General features: G+C 36.9%; 1 protein-coding gene across 3 annotated transcripts in view; it reads left to right on the top strand.

The window, feature by feature from the left end:
- Positions 1-21,335, top strand: part of LAMA2 (laminin subunit alpha 2) — a 346,447-nt gene that overhangs the window by 263,284 nt on the left and 61,828 nt on the right. For all 3 annotated transcript variants that reach the window (XM_032101660.1, XM_032101662.1, XM_032101661.1), the window contains exons 35-40: positions 2,723-2,834; positions 6,178-6,340; positions 10,665-10,875; positions 12,337-12,453; positions 13,620-13,783; positions 17,193-17,331. In XM_032101660.1, coding sequence (XP_031957551.1) covers positions 2,723-2,834; positions 6,178-6,340; positions 10,665-10,875; positions 12,337-12,453; positions 13,620-13,783; positions 17,193-17,331 — 906 coding nt within the window. The remainder of the gene's footprint in view (positions 1-2,722; positions 2,835-6,177; positions 6,341-10,664; positions 10,876-12,336; positions 12,454-13,619; positions 13,784-17,192; positions 17,332-21,335) is intronic.

Genomic DNA, 21,335 nt, shown 5'->3' on the forward strand with positions numbered 1-21,335 from the left:
CGCTCATCTTGATCAAAATGCTTCTTTTGTCTTTGGAAACTCTCACCTTTCTCTCAAAGTACTGAATTTCTCTAACTCAAAAATTCCTGGAAGTAGTAGCAGAGGTAACTTAGTTTGCAATAGCTGGAGACATTTGGAGGGAGAGCCAAGAACTTCCATCTGTACAGTGAGGTCTGTGTTTACACTTCCTTCTGTGGTCTGCAGCTCACTAGCTGGAGAAATTCCTGTAGGACACCCTCCAGATGCTATCTAGAGGAGTTCCTTAAGGCTTGATTAAGTCCTCAGACTAAATAAATGTAGAAACAAAACCAAAACAAAAATGTGAACATAGTTGCTAATACTTGCTTGTAGTTTAAATTGCTAAGTGGCTACTCTAAGGCCTTTCATAGAATTTCCATCACTGTGGACATCACCAAAGTGTGTTCACTGATCTCAAATATTTTCTTTACTGGTTTCTGTGATAAGGATCTCCTTTATGCCAGAAAGTTTTATTTGTGTCCGGATAACTTCTTGAAGATTCATTCGAAACCCTTGCTCTGGGTCCAATCTACCTGACCCTTGTTGTTCCCACAGCAAGAGTTTGTTGGGTCTCTTTAAACTGTTAGAAGATGCTGAGGACTGACCTTATAAAAGTGGTAAACTGCAGTATACTGAATGTGTATAAAACCAGTAGGACCTTATTAAAAAATGAAAACATTTAATTAGCCATGGAATGGCCAGCTACAGTATGAAGGATGTTTGCCATTTAATTTGGTTTACGGAGTTAAAGCTAGACCAGATAATGAAGCAAAAGCCTATTTTTCAGCAGAGCAAATTCTGTCAAAATGCAGAAAGCTTTCAGTGGACCTGAATGGGATTTAAGTACTAAAGAGATCTGTCACTGAAAGGAAATGAAAATTGTTCAATGGCAGATTAATTTTCACAAAAATGTAGTACGTGCTATTCAGTCATAAATAGAGAGGTTAAAGTGGCCAGCTCGAATTAGTGTGAATGTGGAAGTAGTAATCAAAACTAAGAAAGATATATGTAAGTTATAAAGCACCTTTTGTAGCAAAGGGTTTCGAAATATTATAGAATATAATAAAACTGAATGTGAATATTCCAAGCAAATAAAACTCAAAGAATAAAAGGCTGCTTGTGGAGGGTTTGACAATAAATAATAAGGTATTCTCAATTACATGAAGAATTAAACATCAGAAATGCCAAGCAGGGTTAGAGTGGTGGTCCATCAAGACCATTTAGAATTTTTGCCTTTTTTCTGTCCCATTTGCCTCTTACAGCTCACTGTAACAGTATTTTAGTTCTGTATCCAGGCAGCTAAAAAGGGTTTCTAAATCTTAGAGGAAGTAATCAATAGTATGATTAAAGCTGTGCCAGTGTGAAAAGACATGATCTTCTACTGATAGAGGGATGGAATAGAACAAACTCCCCCCACTCTGCATGGGTTCTTAATTCTTCCTGTATACTTCTATTTACCTGAACCATTTTCATATAAATTGCATTCAGTGTAAGTTACTTTCAGTGTAACTACTCTGAAGTAGCCCAAAATTGTAAGTGGTATGATGATGCCAGGGATTTCATTTTGGAAACCCAGATGTCCTAAAGTACCTTGAGGGCTTCCACCTAGAAGATAATCAGGCAAAAATAAATGTGTTTAAGTGCTACTACTCCTCTGACTATTACTGAAAAGTGTGGGGGGTTTTTTTGTAAGGGAGAAACAATTTGTGCAGTTCACGTCAGGGAAAACCTAAGCTCATTTTGAATTATTGACTTTCTAGCCATTTCATAGAGACTGCGAAATTCATAATGCCCTATTTCGAGATTTTTTGGGAATGTAATCACTAAAGAAGAAAGCTCAGGTTTTATTTGTTGGGGGTTTTTTGGTTTTTGGTGTGTTGGGTTTTTTTTTTTTTTTTTTTTTTTTGCTTTACAGCCCAACAAGCTTGGTGTCTTGAAAGGTTCAGCTTCTTTTTAATAAAAAAGGGTCCATTTTGTAAATAGGGACCTCAAGAGCTAAGTAGAAAGTCCTAACATGATTCCTTTCCTTGGCATGTTTTTCAGGTCTGCAGATGTCTCTCTTCCTGCTTCTGCTGTGATTCAGTACAATTATAAAGCATTTAGTAACACAAAACTAAAATTTTACTGAGCACCCCAATATGTTATAAACTAACAACTTCAAGCATTAGAGCCGAATAAAACTACTCTTTTTTTTTCCTCTCTCTTTCTTGGTCAAATTAATGTATTGATTTAAAGTTCTTCTTGCTTGTTGGAATGAACTGTGTCTTTGAGAACACCTCGAGGGAAGAAGCAAAGAGGTCATGATCCCTGCTGCACTTTGTCAATCGAAAAGTACACATTTGTGGAACTATGGAAAGTATTCCCCAAAGAATCTATTAAAAGGTTCCAAACAACATTTCTTTAAGCAAAGATATTATTATTCAGTGGATAATTTTATCCTGTCTCCATTGGTGTGCTGCTGCACACAAGTAGGGTTTCTAAGAACCTAAAATAAAGCCTTCCAATTTCCATTTAAAGGAAAAGGTAATAAAATTTAATTGTGTACTTGAACAGAGCATTTCATTTCCCATGCGTCTGATCAATAATTCATTGATTGCCTCTGGCCTGAGGAAAGTTTTGTACATGGATTCAGTCAGTAGGAGTATAACATAGTGCAGCCTTGTCCTGTTCATTAATTATATTTTCCCTGAATTTGTATCACCAGGCTACCAAGGTGACAGCAGATGGTGAGCAGACCAGGCAGGATGCCGAGAGGACTAATGACAGAGCAAAATCTCTTGGACATTTCGTCAAAGGCATTCTCCAAGCTGCTGAAGGTATTGGAAAAATTAAAATACTTGAGTTGTTTCTCAAGAAAACTGGAGGATGGTAGGGGAAAAGGGTCTGAGAGACAGTGAAGAAGATTTCAATTGCTAAGAAATGTCATGTGCTTTAAATGTTGAGTGAAGAAAAGGCAATAAACTGTCTTCGGATTTTTTCAAATCTGTGTGTGCAGTTTATATAAACACTTAGTGTATTGATAATTGTGAACAAAGACTAGAAGAAAACTGAGCATGTTCCATTAGAATTTTTGCAGTTATCTGAAGAGCTGTTATGATGAAGTAACGAAACAGGCCTTAGCTTTTGTTTATTTTCAAAGCATGTTTTGGTAAAAAAGTTAGATGTAATTTTAGCACTTGGTACATTAACAATTCATCTTAATTTGCCAACTTTACTACAAAAATGCATTTACTTCTTGCTGTTAATGAACATCTGCTGCTTGGAATTTGCAAGTGACTACCTAAGCATGGAGCCAAGCCAACGCTTTCTCTTCCACAGACTGATTCACTGCCCTTACACTGCAGTAAATACTTATGAGAAAAGTATTGTAGACGGCCTCAAGAAGCAAAAACTATATATTTCATAAAGCTATTAAATAAGATAATGGCTGAAAAATACGAAAATAATTGGCAAATACAGGCAGGTTTTTTACTTGAAAAATACTTATCAGTTCTTTCCTCCTCCAGATATTCCCTCCAGTACTAATTTTAGTAGCTATGCTTCTGAAGGCCCATTTCATTGAAAGGGAAAGCTTCCACTTTTGTCCAAGTGCTATAAAATACATTTTATATTGCCTTTAATGTAACAAATCCCTCTATATGCTTTGAAGGTGAACTGAACAGCAATTTAGGATCTCTTTAGGACTTGTAACTTTGACAAGAAAAAGATGTGTGAAAAGCAACAAGAAAAAGTGAGCAAGTTTTTAAGAACTTTTTAAAACTAAAGACCCCGTTCTTCATATTTCAGGATGAATTTGGGATGCTGAGCAAAATGAATTCTTTGACTCTACAAAGTTTATGCCCAGTGTTTGTAACCCAAATAAAAATTTCCTCAAGCAGGTTTAGCAGAAGGAAATACAGAGTTAAAAAACATTGAGGGGGTGAAGTAAATTTATGCAGTATCTTAGAAGTAGACAAAGACTTTAAAATCAATGTGTTTGCCTAGTGGCCAAGTTAAAATTTTAAGAATACATGAAATACAAGAGCGCAGGATTGAGAGATACCTCATGGGTTAAAGCATCCACTCCCCTGCTATCAAAAACCTTTTTAAACCTCATCTTCAAAGTAGTTTCCACAAATACACACAATCTGGATAGGAGGCGGTTTCAGTACTCTTCATAATTACAATAGTTCACATTTCTAGCAAAAAATATTCACGTTTAGTTTGTCATCATGTGTTCTTTTGCAAACCTTTTTCTTTAGTTCAAGTAGATGTTTTTTCCTCTCTGTAGTGCTTCTTCCCCCACCCCCAACTATGTTTGCAGAGAGGAATCATATTCCATTTTGGCCCCTTTTTTTCTAGACTGAGTCACACAAAAGAGTATTCTTCCAAATCTCTTGCTCACCTTCATGTAATTTCCCTTCCTCTGTTGAAAATTATGTCCGTGTTTCCTGACCACAGGTAAAAAGTATGAAATGAGGTTTCTTCAGTGTCTTGCTCTTCAGAAGGAGTAAAACTTGCCTGTGTCAGCTCTCCTAATAACGTCCCAATAACATTTTTTACAGCTGGGTGCCAATGGTGATTCATAACACAGCTACATTCTTCTCATTCATACCTTTTACCTAGCTGACAAAACTCCTCATTAAAAGTGAGAAGCTTGTAGTGATTTGTTCTAATGACCATACTCTGACTGTTGATTCACATCTACTGAGCTGATTGTTGACTTTCTGAACTTCTGAGTAGCTGTAACTAATTTTCTTTCTTTGTAACTAATTTCCCTGCTTTGCACTTCCTAGCATTTGTCTATGTCAGTGTGCCCAAATCTTTTACCACCACTGGACTCTGATATTTGCAGCATACCAAGACACAAAACAAAACATGGTTAGAGAAGAGAAGGATAAAACTAGGTATGAATTTTTCTGAACCTAAGAAAAGCTTAGCTGACATATTAATTTTCTCTTTTAAGGTAAATATTCAGGGGAGTTACATATTTTTTATTCCAGAATTTAAAAAAAAAAAATATATAGGCCTATTCCTGGCCTGAGGTAACTTGGTAATGGTACATAATATATTACATATGGAAGTGATCGGCGATCCATTTGAGCAGAGTGTAGTCTTTTTCCAGACCTCACTACTCCATACATAACCACTCATGATTAAAGATACAAATCTCAGTTCTCACCAGCTAATCAAAAATATCATTAGATTAGAATTTTCTTCTTAATTTGCTCTAAACCTATGCAATGTGTAGATGAAATAGTCATTTATTTGAAGGTTGAAAGACTGATTTTACTTTCTTTAATTAAAGATTTAATTTAAATATTCAGAAGTATCTATGTGACCAGGAACAGTCCCGTTTTGGAGAAATCAGTTGCTCAGGAACTCTGTACCTATGGAAGGGCAGCAGTACTTTTTAAAATTGAAGATGGAACTGATTGTCATAAGTGACCTAGTTGCTTGTGAAAGTGTGTATTCTAATATGTTGTGGTGTGCTGTGGCAGAAAGATTTTAGTCCGTCCTTGACTATGATGCCCTGTATACAGCTTTATCAGTTAAGAATAATTCAGCTGTTCCAAACACATTTACAGTATACCTTCATAAATTCCAACCTCCATGTTTTTCTTTTCCATTTCTGGGTATCTTCTTCTAAACACATGAGTGGGTTCAGACATCTGTGGGTGTCTTTCATTCCTCTTCTGCTTCATTTTCTAAAATTTCACAATTGTTTATGCTTCCTAGCACTGTTAAGTCTGAATGCTAAAAATGGCATATTTTGAGGTTCTCCAAAAGTAATTTAGTCTAATTTTCATTGCTTGTACTGCCTGTTCCTTAATTCTACCATCAATATAGCAGATTATTTTCTGCTTGTTTGGAAGGTTCAGTGCAAATTGTTTCTTTCAGGAGGAGGAGGAGGGGAGCAATATATTTCTTGTATTGGATATAAAGACTTCTTAAATTATTGCGTAGAAAAGTGAACTATAATAAAAGGTTTGATTAAACATATATTACTTTCTCATTTGTTATTGATCACTGGATTAACCATCCTTTGTATTTCAGAGCAGAAATAACCAGTGCAAGTTGTGTTCCACTTGCTGATAGAGTTGATGGGCAGATGCTTAAAGCTTCTTTGTTGTTTTTAATTACTAGCTCCTTACATAAATACATTTTGGTCCCCTGCAGCTGCAAATGAAGATGCTGTAAAACTGGATGAGACACTCAGAACTCCAGACAAGGCTTTGGAGAAGAGTCTTCCAGAACTGCAGAGTGAGACTGAAAGAATGGTCATAGAGATGAGAAATAGAGAGCTCAGTATGCAAGAAAAAATAGCTCAAGATGAATTAAAGTGAGTAGAGAGACCCCAGTCTTCAACCTCCTAGTGACAATGTCTGACCCTTGTAAATGTGGTTGTCATTTTTGCCAATCAAGTTTTCTATCTGAGTCTAATACTTTATATCTGTTAAGATAGCATTTGCATTTTTGGAAATGCTTACGTATGTGGAAAGCAATCCCTAGAAAATTACTTCTCTGCTCCACGGGTACCAGCAACATTTCTAATTGAATTCTAATTTTTCTCAGTTTCTTTTTAGCTTCTGCTTCAGACCTGATGAATGGCTTTTGTACTAAAAATTTCATCTGGAAGCTTGGGGTTTTTTCCTGGAAAACTAGTTGGTCTAATAAAAATGTTATCTGTCTGGAAAGTTTGTTCAATAGTTTAAACAGTCAAAAAGAATGTATTTTGCTATGTTTATAGTAGTGTAGGCCAGAATATCCCATCTCTGTGGCATAGTTCAGAAGCCCAGGGTTTGGTTATCTAATTATCCGTAAATAAATGTATGTATATAATTATATTGGCAGCTGTTTATAAAGCATTATGCAAAATGCTGAAAACTTATCTGATTCAGAAAAATACTTGGCTTGAAGTTAAAGTTCTGGTCGTTTGTTACTTCTGTATGAGTAAGACATGGCAAATTTCTAGAGGTAGACTTTGCTTAGCTCTTCACTGGTGCGAACAACTAGCAGGGAATCCAGCTGAGCAGCGACATGGTCCATTGGAGTTGTGATGGATCAGAAAACTGTCTGGGATAGAGTTATTCAGGCCTGAAAATGTCAGTTATCAGGTGCATGCATACTGTAAGGAGACATAAATGGAATACAAAATTAGCTAAGAATTCCAAGCAGTATAGAATCAGATTTTCACTGCCTACCTTAGACTTTATAAACCAAATCATTTTCTGGAAATTCTGCCAGTACAGTATTTCTTCCCATAACTCTGATAGCTTTGCTTTCTGTTCTCTGGGGAAAGAATATATTGCAAACTTATTTTTGAGCAATGTTTTATTGCTTTTTCATCTGATTCCACTGAGCCTCTTCTGCGCCTTCTCTACTCATACACAGAAATAAACCAGGAAAAAGTAGGGATGAGAAAAATTTAGCCAGACCTTTGAAAGTGCTGTCAGCAAGTTTAGGACAGGCTGGAGAAGGACCTTTCAAACATGGTGTTATTAGTCCTCAAATCCTACAGCCGACATGAAACTGTCAGACTACGATGAAATAATTCCCTACTCTAGCCCAATAGCTAGAGTAGAAAATGCATTAGGGCTTTCTTGAGGGAAAGAACTTCTCTCCTTCCATTCTTCCTGAAATGTACAAAGCGAGTGTTTAAATTTCTTGATAAAGGAATACATTTTGTATTAAGAGATGCATTAATATATTCATTGATTTCAATCAAAGTTGTATGGTTTATATTATGGATAGGGTTACCTCTTTATAGGCAGTTACTGAGATCCAAGAAATTTTGGCAGTGAACTCAACAGAAGGAAAATTAGTCACTGTGCATTACAGGGAGGAAAGGACCCTAGATGTTGCTTTCTGAAACTGCGTCTTAAAGAAAAACCTTATAAAATTGTTTAAATAATGTAGTAAGATACTGGATAGGATATACTGTGCAAGGAAGAAGGAAGAAGGATCATTCTAAAAACTCTGCAGGCACACATGCATGTGTGTGGATCGCTGTGCTCATACGTATTCTTTACAGACCCATTTAGAAATTCTTACTTTTGAATAAAGTAAGGCTCTTGGCAGCCTCATGATCACTTTGAGGTAGTTAATCATGCTTACTCTTTGGTGAGATGTCTTTCATCAGTGATTGTATTCTGTTTTCAGAATTTTGTCCAAGAACAGAATGACAAGATTCAGTGGATTCTCTCCTATGTTTTCACTGAATTCTCAAAACTTAAGTGAAGTCTTCTTGCTCTCATAGATGGCAAAGCTTCTCTTATATATGCATTTTTTTCCCTTATTTTCCTTCAAAATTTTCAAATCTGGGCTGTAATCTGATTGCCTTCATGTACTGGAATGGCGCATTAGTCGCTAATTTCACTCTAAAAAGAGCATACAGAGAAATACACCAGTTGCTGTTCTGAACTGCCGCGATTTTCATATTTATGAAATAAATCTTTCACTATTGTATAACATTCCTGCATGTTTTCTCAGATGCCACTGAGTTGCTATCAAGGGATGCTGTGAGCCAGAATTCTTTCTTTCTGTTTAGTATGCTGAGTCGCTTTATCTCTGTGCGACTTTTTCTTCCACAAATTTGTCTGATGGCTTCTGAGCCTCTGTGAACTTTTTTCATCCACTTTCCTGGAAGATTGAATTGCATAACTCAGCCATACAGTGTTGGAAGATATGCCTCTTGTGTTTAGACATTGCTTCCTGATATTTTCTCTTTTTTTTTTGGAGAGACACTGGACAGTTGATCACCATGCTGTTCATGATCCATGCTATTCATGATGTTACAATGCTTATTTCTTCTCCTGATAGGGCAATTCTAACATATTTAGACTCTCACGTGCAGTTGGTGGGTTTTAATCAGTTTTTCATCAATTTCTAATCTTGTTTGTTCTCTTGCACTTATTTTGAAGATCCTGACCATCCAGCATTCCAGGTCTTAGGCCAGATCTGTGATTGTTCCTTCTAAAACTTCAACCATTTTGTATAGTTTTATTCTTTTTCTAGGATGGTATCCAGTGAAAGCAGCACAGCTTAAGTGTATAAGAGAGTATTTCAAGAAATGTGGCGCAGTCCAGTCACACAGAAATTCTAAAGCAAGGGATTACGTGGGACAGATTGCCTCATACTTCATTAGAAAGAGCAGAGGGAAAATGCACAACAAATCAATACAAAGGTGTTATCTTTAGAGCACCAAGGAAGAATTTTGGGGTAGACTATTGGATGGATAAGCAGCTTGAACTGTGCTATGAGGCAAGGGAATAAAAAGGAAATCCATCTGTTTTGTACCTTTCCTCCAGAACTGCAGAGTCATAAGGGTGTCAAAATTTGCCAGAAGTGTAAGACATGAGCTTCTTATAGAAGAATAATGGAGGAGGTATGAGAGAAATCCTGAATTCCTTTCTACACTTCTGTGACAGGGTGTCAATATTGGGATTTCATTTTTGATTAAATATTTTGTCCTCAGAAGTTGTGAATTCAAGATGTGAATAATTTTTTTCATCAAAACCAAAGGCAGAACTGTTGGGAAAAAAATCCTAATCCATCTCAGGACAGCCCAAAGCTAAGATAACAATTTGACTTTTCTTGGCTCCACTTCAGACCCTTCATCTAAATTATGTCCAGTGTCAGCATATATTTTCCTCCTTTCCCACATCTTTTTGGTGTGCATTTATTTACATGATTATTTTTAGAAGATTCCTAATGGAACTGAATGTAGGCAGGCCAAACTGCAGTGTTTTTCAGAAAATACAGTTCTTGTTTTCCACACTTTGGCATAATGAAACAGGAAGAAAAACTTAATCTGTCCTAGGTGGAAACATGATAAATTTCTTCTCTAGTTATTATCTATCCTATGAGTTCCTGTTTACTTAGGATTTTTCTTATCTCTAAAGCATCATTTTGGAAGTGCCTGAAGTGCCTTTTTTTTTTTTTCCCCCTGCCCTTGACATATCACTGGATTAACACAGTAGTGTTGCCTTGTGTGAAATTGATTCGAGGTAGGCAGATGACAGTACTCCATTCCCTTAAATCTGGGGTCAGAAAAATCCATTAAAAATATTCCAGAATTTATTTTAGATAAGCAAAATTTTTTGACTACTGGGAGTCATAAATCCAAGGATCATCTGGGTCTGGTTTTCTGATTTCACTGGAAAGCATTTATGATTTTTGACTGTCTAGTCTAAAGCAGTTGTCTGCTTCAAGGCAGCTTGAAATTGGGCATATCTACAAATCCTCCTCAGTTCAAGGAAGGAAACCACTTTGTGTCACATGTCACATTAATGTGAGTGAAGGAAATCTTTTAGACAAGTTGAAATGTTTCAGAAAACCTCACTTTGCTAGTCAGATCTCAAGAATGGAAATTTACCAAAAAAAAGTAGAAAAAAGAAGTCTTCAATGGAGGATATTTGCATATATTCTGCTTCATAAATGAGACCTTAGTGAAATTTAAAAATTTCTCCTTTAAGAAAGGGCTTAAAAACAGCTGTCATTTCACTTTATTAAGTGTGCATCATCTTGAAAATTACTTTGAGACTTAATTTAATTTTCTCTGAGATTTAGTTTTTCTATTTCATTTGCCTATTATTCAGACTATTCAGATTATTTGGTGTAGGGAATATGAACTCAGTGTCTTCATGGGTGGCAATGCATTGCAGGAATGCAGAAGATCTTTTGAACAAGGTGAAGAAATTATTTGGTGAGCCCAGCAAGAAAAATGAGGATCTCAAAAATGAGGTCCAGGACAAGCTAGCAGACTACCACAGCAAAGTTGATGATGCTCGAGATCTGCTAAGAGAAGCTGCAAGTAAAATTTGGGAGGCTGATCGTTTATCTGCAGTCAACCAAAAAAATATGACCATGCTAGAGGTGAGTGCTGACAAGTTTTATCTTCAATTACTTTGATTCTGATGACAGATTGAACCATTGCATGATTAAAAATGGAAACAAAAATACAAGCCAAACAAAAGTATCATTAAAATAGAACTATATCTGATGTAATTTAAAGGCAACACGTTCCTCAGAATGAGGAAGTGCATTGGCTTTTAAAAGTAGAATTACTCCCCAGCTTTATTGAAATAATACCATCTGCTTTGTGGAAGGAACATTGGATTTATTGTTCTGGGGGAAATTAAATTCATCCCAGTATAAATAGTCATATAAAATTCAAATCGTGTGCTCAATATTTAAATAGGAGTTCAGTTAAAATCTTTGCTGTCATATATTTGCTTCTAGAAAACTTATACTTTCATCTTCTTCTCCAACCCCTGGGAAGAAGACTGAAGGGGGTATGTGGATATTACAGAGTAATAAATCAAACTCTATTCTTGGTAGTTAGTAGCTGTTATAAATTATCTCACTCATAGAAGAGGGGTCTGCTTATGATTTAATTTAAATTGCAGAGACTTAAAGAGCATATTATACTGTACATTAACAAGCATTTAACCAAGATATAAAGAGCAGAGTCAACCTAATGAAGATAAATGTTTCAACTCTGTATCTCGGTGAGCTTTCACCTCAAGTACAATATGAGGTTAGAGTTTTGAGACCTCTGTTCTCAGCAGAGATTTCTGGGCTTGACTGAATCAAGGAAATGCAGTGATCTGATGAATTTAGGTGATCTCTGTTCTGTGCATTTTCTTCCCAAAGTTAAATAGATAAAGGTTGGAGAAATTACCTGCTATCTCAGTTTTTAAAATATTCTCTGTGTCACTGTAGCAGAGTGCCTTTCCAGCAGTCCTGCCCACATGGCTGCCATGGCCTCCTATCAAACTAATCTGTGATACTCAATGGATCTTGCATAGGAAATTGCCAGTTCTTTATTCAGAAATCCATCCTTACCACACAATATGCAGTAGTGTTACTAGCTGGAAAAGCAGGAATCCTCAGGTTACTCCAAACCTTTTTATTTTGCATTCAATAGCTTGGGAAGTACCAGTGGACAGAAGTAGGAAAGTAGCAGAATATTTTTATAAATTTTTCCTTCATAGTCAGAGGTAATTTACAAATGAGGAACTTACACATCTGGGTAATGATTAGGATTTATAACTTTCTGATTCATTTTGCAACAGTACTTCAGCTAATTGCCTCTGTTAGAGAGCAACAAAAGCCCTGCCATGTGGGAGGACAATACAAAGCTGGGGATAGGAGGACAAAGGAAAGATATCTTACATGTGCTTTATTGTTGTCACTGTCTCAGCTCTGAGAGCTCAGGGAGTTCCAGAAGGGGCATTGTGGCATGGTGACAAAATGCAGTCTATACTGAGATGCTGGCATTTGAACTGTTCTAGTAAACAACTCATCTTTTTCTTTGTGTGAACTCATCCAAAGAAAAGGAAGCAAGCTGTAGAAGATGGCAGACAAGACATTGAAAAGATCCTTCAGGAAGGGAATGATGTCCTTAATGAAGCCAATAAACTTGCAAATGACATCAGCATAGCTGTAGAAGTGAGTATTTTGTCATCTTTACCTGAGAATTAGTACAAGAAAGCATCATTATGGGAGCAAAATAGATAATTAAAGTAACACCTAATTTTTCATTGTGTTTATCAATACTGGAATATTGGACTTGGGATAATTCTTAATTGCTGTATGGCAGAAAAGCTAGTCTGGTATATAAAAATTAATAACTTGGAGTTGTAAGTGATTCATTGGATTACATATGAGCTAGCTCATAATGTTTGAGGGATTCTGCCATTTATAAATACGGTATTCTGATTGCGGTACTAACTTTATCTTGAGAATTACAGATGCAGCAGACCTATTCACAGTCTCACTGTGACTTTGTGATAAATCTAGATGTAGAGTTATCTGCATAAAAACTCTTGTGTGTGTATCAGAAGGAAACTTCAGAAGTAATCTGTTGCCTATGCCCACAATTTTAAGTCCAGATAGATCAGGGAGAAGATTGCACTCTCACTTTGCATAATATTTTTGAAAATCCTTCCTTAAAAGTTTTATCAATTCGGTTTGAGATCAGTGCCTTAGCTACCAAAAAAAAAAAAAAAAAAGGTATCTTGAGGTATCATTGGTTCTGGAGATATTTCCAGCATGCACTGAAGCTTGTCATAATGAATGGAAGAATGCTCTTTGGAAAAATGGGAAAGGAGACACAGTGAGATGGAATCCAAGAGTGATTCCTTCTTGGAACAGGAATGGAAGGTCTTCAAAATTATAGTTCTTACTGAGATGCTTTAATAAGCAAAAAGACACTGTGGTCACTCAAAGGGTCCTGAGACATGAAACTTCTGCTGTTTATTAGTTATTATTGTGGAGCACAGCAACAATTTAATATAACTATGCACGTATCTACTTTTAGGAAACAAATCCAAAATAGGGTTTATATGCTTTTAAACTGTGCAGTTCCTTAATTGTAAAATAAAGGCTTTTACTGAGCTCATAGTAGAAGGTAAGTAACTCTTGGAATATTGTTTATCTCCTCTCTCCCTTCTAGTCCAGACTGTTACTCTTTCTATATTAGTTCCCTGAAGTTTTAAAGCATGGGTAAGTTGAAATAATAGTTCACAAGGAGAGACAAAACACCATTACATATAAGTAGGGCTACAGAATGCTTGCATTCAGCAATTTAAAGGCTTTTCTTTTGTCATTTTCAGTATGTAGAAGGTGTTGCAGATAAGATACAGCCAATGTCTGATCAGCTGAAAGATAAAATAGATGACTTATCACAAGAAATCCGTGACAGGATGCTTCCAGAAAAAGTGTTGCAAGCTGAGAACCGAGCGGGCCAGCTGAATGAATCATCTGCAGTGCTGGATGGGTAAGGCAGGCATTCACTGGTAGTGCTAAAATCACGAAGCAGGTTTGCAAAATTGCTTCACAGAACTTGAAGGGCATTCTACTTTGACATCTGTCACTGGGGGTGTACAAATAATCAGTGATCTGTATAAGTGTACAACTTATTGAGCTGGTCAATTTGTGTATCTCTTGTAAATGGTTTCATACATTTTGTGATTCTCATAGCCTGCATGGACAGCAAACAGTGCCCTCAGATGCACTCATAGCACTTACCATATGCTTACTGCTATGTTGTAAAGAAAATAGAATTTTTTCTTAAAGAGCTCACTACATGTTTTCATGCGCCATTGTTAAAAACAAGTAGTATTTTCCATTTTAAGATGACCATTTTGGTAGGAGACTATTATTGTGATGCTAAATTGTTTACTGTCAGGAATCCCCTGTAGCGGTGGACAGTAATTCCTCTACTGGTTTCAAAACACTCTCCCAAAACAAATAGGTGTCCTGGACCAAAATGCTTAAACCCAAGTACAGAAACTTTAGTTTCTGTTTACCACTATCACATTCTTAAATGTGAGAATTGCAATGCCCTTCATGTATATGACCACAGCTCTTACAGAAGAATGATACTTTATAACTCATCATGAAAATAGTTTCCTGGAAAGAATATAAAACAAGGGTTTGTTGATTTTGTTGGAATTTTTGGGGCAAAAGAGAGGGACGTCATTTGTTTTATTGCATTCTCAGCATTTAAAAAAGCAAGCCATAATAGTAAGTGTAATCTGCAATAGTAATACTCAGACCATGGGTATTCTGCCTGTTGGACCTGTCCCCAGCATAGCTTCAGAGCTTCATTATTTTATAAAAACACTGCATGAAAAAAAAGGGGTTTTTTTAAGCATCAACAATATGCTACTTTTTTGCTGCTTACATCTTTTAGATCTATCTGAAGACTTGAATATCCCAAAGACTTGTGAGCAGGTGCTTAACACAGTTATTTCTTGCCAGCATCTGTAATTTTGTAGAAAAGACAGAAAATTATCTCTGATACTTGTAAAATTACTGGCTTCATTTACAGTGTAGTTACACTACTATAGATATCCAGTGTAATACATGTTTTGAGGCGTGCATAAAGTAATGATAGCTGTGGTTTCCTGGGTAAAAATGAATTTGAAGGACGCTGTTTCTAAAAATGAGTGACTCTAGTGTCACACTCAACCACATATAAATATCCAAATACATGAAGGTTGTCATGAAGGAACTAAAAGGATATTGTGCCTCCTAATCAAATGTTGGCAAGACATGTTTTGAGATAGAAGTTTTTAACTATTCAAAACAGACTTTTTTATGAGTGCATGTATGTGCTTCTGTCTTAATGCAGGGTGACAGCTTGGCCTTAAGGAGCTTAGGGTAGTGTTTAAAACGTTATAACTGTATAACAGTACCATGTATACCTACATCTGATCCAGACATCAACCTCAGTTTCTCAAAAAAGACAATGAACAATGAAGGACATTAAAAATTGTCTAAAAGCAGGTTGTTCAAAATTAAAATTTCTGATGTGGTCAGATGGATACATAACTTAAAAGGACAAAGAAATGCCATGGTGCTGTGTAATCCTGCATCAGGATAAAGCTGTCTACTTCATGCACTGACAATAAATAGTTATATTTTGTGGGCATATACAGTCTCTATCAGTTTGAGGAATTAAAAATTGTGTCTATCTTCACAACTGGCACTTGAGTGTCTTTCAGACAACACTAAATTTGGTGTAGATTACTGTTTCTTCTTCCAGGAGAAATAGAGGGAGAGCCCTGACTCTCCAGTCGCCCTCTAAGGATTCAAATAATATATTGATTGACAGTGAGGATATTCTCTTGAGTGCTGGAACATGGAACCATTCATTAATTTAACCTAGAAAAAATTGTTATTTTTGCTGTACACAAGGAAGCATTAGTATAGACTTCTCCCCTATGGCTAATTGCCTGCTCATGAATAAATGCCAGTGGTATTTGGCAAATTCAGGGGTTTCTTTTCCTAACCAGAAAGGAGTTGAACCATGTTTCTAAGCAGTACTTGAGCTTCTTGCTAGGTAACTATTCTGGGCTGCACATTTGTCTAACAGAGCATCACAGAAACTTAGAGTAGCCTGGTGGGCTCCAGCTGTAGTTGAGGAAGGAGATATGCTTTTCCAGGAGTGATGCAGAGGCAGCTCAGTCATGCAGTTTCTGCAGTAACCTAAAGGGAATCTCTGTCCCTCTATTAACTACATGTTGAGTCCAGGGACTATACCTTCTGTCCACTCTGTCTTTCCTGTGGCATTTTGTAGAAATCAGTAAGTAATTGATGCGAGGATTGGAGCCCAGCTGTCACAGTTCTCTAGAGAATAGATACATTACCAGGATGAATTTTCCTTTCTTCCACTCACACTGTCTCAATGACTATTTTACATGAGCTGGAACAAGTCCAGCAGAAATAATCCCTGTCTCTCTTACATTGCCATACACCTGGATGGCTAAAGAATCTCCCAGAGAGGCAAAAATCCAAATTCAGATCCATTCTTATCCAGTTCAAGTGAGAATTTTAGCCCATTTACACTTTATTCAGTAAATTCGACATAGGCATTGGTCATAATGACTATTGAGATAGTTGTCTTCAGGTTCATTCTGTAGGTGCAGTAATTCTTTGAAGAAAATATTTGAATATATCATACAGAGAGAGTGCAAGAGAAGTTATTTCCGCAGCCTGCTGACTAGAAATTCCCCTAGGAAGGAGGTTAGCTGAACTCTGTCACTGCACCAGTAAATACTGGCTGTTTATAATTACCTTTTCATCTATTTATAGGTATCAGAATGAAGTATTTCATGTAAATTGAACATCACATTCAATATGAAACATTACTGCTTATGCTTTTCATTTTTGTCAGCAAACACTTAGGATTTGGTTTAGACTGTGAGATCTCCTTCAAAACTGTCAATTCTGTGTTTGGCAGTCAGACCAAGAAATTAGTTGTTCAAAGATTCTACTTTAGCATATGTCTGTGGTGACCCTTCACGTTCATACAGTGCAAATTTCAGCAAGTTGCCTGGCTCAGCACATAGCCTAGAAACACACACTATGAATATGTGACTTCTATTAGAGCGTTAAGCACAGTGCTGTCTTTTCTTGGTGTCTGATCTATTTTTATCTCGCAGAACTTCCTCTTTTAGTGAACATTGTTCTTTATGTCTGTCTGCACAGATAAAATGTGAATTCCATTAAACACACAATGCCAGAACTCCTGAAATCTCAAGTGTAGCATTGCTCTCTAAAGAAACACCTTAGAAATAGCCTTAGAAATAAGGCCATTGGGTTTGAAAAGGTGGGATTCTCTGTTCTGTTGAGCTCTGATAGCAGGTTTAATGGTGTGTTTACTTATCCCATCCCAACAGAATCCTTACTGAAGCGAAAAATCTCTCTTTCAATGCCACACGTGCTTTCAATGCTTATACTAACATCAAGGATTACACAGATGAAGCTGAAAGAGTTGCCAAGGAAGCCAAGGCTCTTGCAAATGAAGCTATGCAAGCGGTAAGGAAAACGAGTAAATTGAGAAGGTTTAGATTTTCTGTGGAACGTGCTACACCTTATCTCAGATCCATGTTTTTCCATCTTAAAACTATGTGTGAAGACCTTTGCCATCGAACATTCTTGTGTTGTGATCAGAGAGCTATGTCCCTGTCAGAGCTACATGTACCTTCAGAGAACATCCCTATTTGTTCCTGACTCACGATACTTTTCTTCCCCATTTTATTTACTACCCTCCCCACCTCTGTCTTCCACCTTTTGGTGTCTGTGTATGGCTCAAGCCAACAGCTTTGAGTCAGGAGTGTAGGCCATTTGATATTCAATAGTGCTAGTTTAGATGTGGGCAATATATTCATTAAATTTAAAGAACTCCGTACCTTAATTAACTCCCCTAGTTCCATGAAAATGCTTGGAGGCACTTCTCTGCACATCAGATGAACTGCATGCACCTCGCCAGAATTCTAGAAAAGGAGAATTGTAGGAGGGGAGTGGAAAGTTTTATTCACTTTGTGATCTCTACCAGTTTTTGCAGAGAAATCCTATTGTCGCTATGAGGTAGCACATGCATATGTTCAGAGAAAATGAAGGGAACTTTTAAAAATAGGATTGTACAGTAAAGTCAGCTCTCCTGCCTGAGTCTTAATGAGGGTCTGGGCTCCTCGATGCATATACTGTGACGACAAAACATTCTGACCATAGCCAAAATTATCTTTTATGTGAAATATCAAAGGAGTTAATTTGTGGGAGTCAGTCAGAGGGCAACAAACATGCACTTCACAGGCCCACAGAAACGTGAGACAGTGACAGTATAATATGAGATTGCCAGAACCTATATTTGATATAGAAACATATAGATGAACAGAAACAACTTGTAGTTACAGCACTTGTACATGAATGAAGGTAGCTTGCAGAGAGCTACTTCAGTCAAATGGATTATGAGAACAGCAAAATCAATCACATTCTGTAAAGGTCTGTATTCATCAGAGGGATAAAGTGACAAAAATTTTAATATTTTTAGGCTCTTTACATTTTCGGTGTTTTTTCAAATAATACTAACTACTGTATTTCTCTCTTAATGAAAAAGATTCACCTCACACATTAGTATATGCTGGTTCTCTGTAAATAGTTCTTTGTTTCACCAGAATGCATAATTACACCACAGGAGTAAATTAGGGCCTGGCCCTTTTTTTTCCCCTTCTCATTAAGATTTAATACATGCTGTCCTTTTCTCCTTTGACAATTTGGAAAGAGTGAGACTGGCAGCTGTTTCAGGGATTGAAAATGGAAAAAAAAAAGAGCAGTACAGAAACAAAGCTAGCAATTACAGGATGGTAACAAAAGTGTATGTATCATTGGGTGATTATATAGAGAGAAAGAGGATTGATAATTTAGGTGATGGAGGTCAAGATGGACAACATGATGTAAATAGAAGCAAGTGAGTAGCAAGGGAAGAGATGAAAATATTAAGGTGATGTTTTCAGCATCTCCACTGCATGTATTCATTACAGGGAGTTTATTTTTTTTATGAGCAGTATATTTGAAATGGGGATCTAGTTGATGAGGAAGAACACTGAGGCAGCTGATGCCTTTTAAATGTAATTGACTTGATATAGAGGTCATCAGTGGTTTACCATCATATTGCTGCAGAGCAATAGATTTAGCTGTTATTTTTTAAATGAACTTGTGAGGGTTTTGAGCCAGATTTTAAAAATATGTCACTTGTGAACTACAGTCATCACTTCTTTATTCTATTTCCTTGTTTTTATTTAAAGACTGTTGAATGTTTGCTCATCCTAGGTGAAGAGTTTAACTGGTAACCAGGTAAATCAGGGAGACTTTCTGGAGGTCCCAAGGAGCTTTTAGCTGAGCTCCAGCACAAGACCAGGAATGTAGCCTCAGTCAGGGCTGTCTGGAGCACAATAATTCAGTCTCCTAGAAGACAGCATTTGTGAATTTAAGCCCCCTCAGACTGATGAGCACCCAGAAACTGTGCCCCAGCTTTCTGAGAAGGTGCTGTGGGGACTCTGTGTAGAAGATGGAGATCATGTTCTGTTCTGTATGAGAGCTATTGTGGATGCCTGTCTTCTGTAAAAAGCTCCAAGTTCCAGCTGCTCGCAGATAATGGAGAAAAGTGTTGTAGCTCACTATGCATCCCTGATCCTTACCTTTCTCAGGTATAATGTTGGGGCAGGGGAACGAAGGTTTCCCAGCAGCAACAAGCTGGTGTAGGAACTAGAGACGGTAGGGACAGGTTTTGGTTTTAGGTTCTATCCTGTATGTCCCTGGATCAAATGATTTACAAGAACCTTAGTGATATCTCAGGGTTTTTTTGGTTTGTAATGGAAAAATGACTTCATTTTCAAATCAAGCTAATGTTGCTAAAAGCATGAATGAAAAGATGCTCGAAATCCATCGTGGTTATAGGAAGCCTGATAAATGACTGGGAAAAAATGTATTAAAAATATGACAGAAAAATTCCTCCTGAGCTTTTTATGATGGATTTGCTCTCCCCTTTGAAAGCAAAATAAATTCATCACAAATGAGAAATCTTTAGCATTCAGGCTGTTTCAACATTCCATTAATTAACTAAGGCAGTAACTGACTAGAAAGGAGTCACATTAACAGATTCTGCTCGTATCTCATGGATCAGAATCATAGTTTTACAGGATATCTGGAAAAAGTGTGATTATTCTTAGGCTTTTTAGAGAGGACTTACAGGCTAGTGACAGGAAACACAGAAGACACATTGAGTGTTTAGGGTCCTGCTTCCTTCCTTGATTTTGAATTTCTTTGAAGGTGTTACCCCAGCAGTTCTGTTGGGTGTCTAGATTTTTTTACATAATGGCATAAAGCTGCCTAGACATCCTTGTGAAGATGTCCTGAGGTGCAAATCATCCATAACATTTTTGGTATCTATCTTCAGGACTGGTAGAAATGAGAGTAACCCTATCTCTTGCATAGGTGAAAACTTCACAATATAAGTGTATGTGAAAAGAAAATAATTTAAGATTAAGGCAGAACTATTTTTAACTGATCTGAATTAGCACTTAGGCCTATAAAACCTTGTATTTGTGTAAGTTCATGTGAGCCTCAAGACTGCCCCAGTGCATAGATGCCTCTAAAGCATGATTGAGACAGCACTGTTTGGGTATATAACATAGTCCCACTTCTGCCACGAGATGCAGCAGGGATTCAAACTGCACGGGTTTGCGTGGGGAGGGTAGGGGCCATGAAGAAAGGCACAGGGAGAGGAAGGTACTATCCGCACATTATGGGCATTTTGGAAGAGGCAGAATTGGAACAAATTAGATTCCAGAGACCCTGCAATTTTCAAATTTATTTTTAATCACAACCTTTCCTTTCCTTTCCTTTCCTTTCCTTTCCTTTCCTTTCCTTTCCTTTCCTTTCCTTTCCTTTCCTTTCCTTTCCTTTCCTTTCCTTTCCTTTCCTTTCCTTTCCTTTCCTTTCCTTTCCTTTCCTTTCCTTTCCTTTCCTTTCCTTTCCTTTCCTTTCCTTTCCTTTCCTTTCCTTTCCTTTCCTTTCCTTTCCTTTCCTTTCCTTTCCTTTCCTTTCCTTTCCTTTCCTTTCCTTTCCTTTCCTTTCCTTTCCTTTCCTTTCCTTTCCTTTCCTTTCCTTTCCTTTCCTTTCCTTTCCTTTCCTTTCCTTTCCTTTCCTTCTTTATTCTCTTTTTTTTTTTAATAGTATTTGTCCAAATTTAGAAAATAACATCAAAGACTGTAAATCCTACTAAATCATAAAGTGGTTCACCGTGACTCAGGCTTGCCACAAGCATACAAACTCACCTTACGCAAAGTCATAAAATTTTGGATTTTGATTACTGACTGCTTCATAATTTGACTTCTCATGTACCACAAGAAAAACTAGTAAATAAAGAACATTTTCTATCAGATGTCTTGATTAAAATTCATTTTCAGGATTGTTTTTTAAAAATATAAAGTAAAGCTTTTAATCAGTACATGTTTATTTCTCTCTGAAAGGGCTTTTCT

This window comes from Corvus moneduloides, chromosome 3 (genome assembly GCF_009650955.1).
Source record: "Corvus moneduloides isolate bCorMon1 chromosome 3, bCorMon1.pri, whole genome shotgun sequence".
NCBI lineage: Eukaryota > Metazoa > Chordata > Aves > Passeriformes > Corvidae > Corvus > Corvus moneduloides.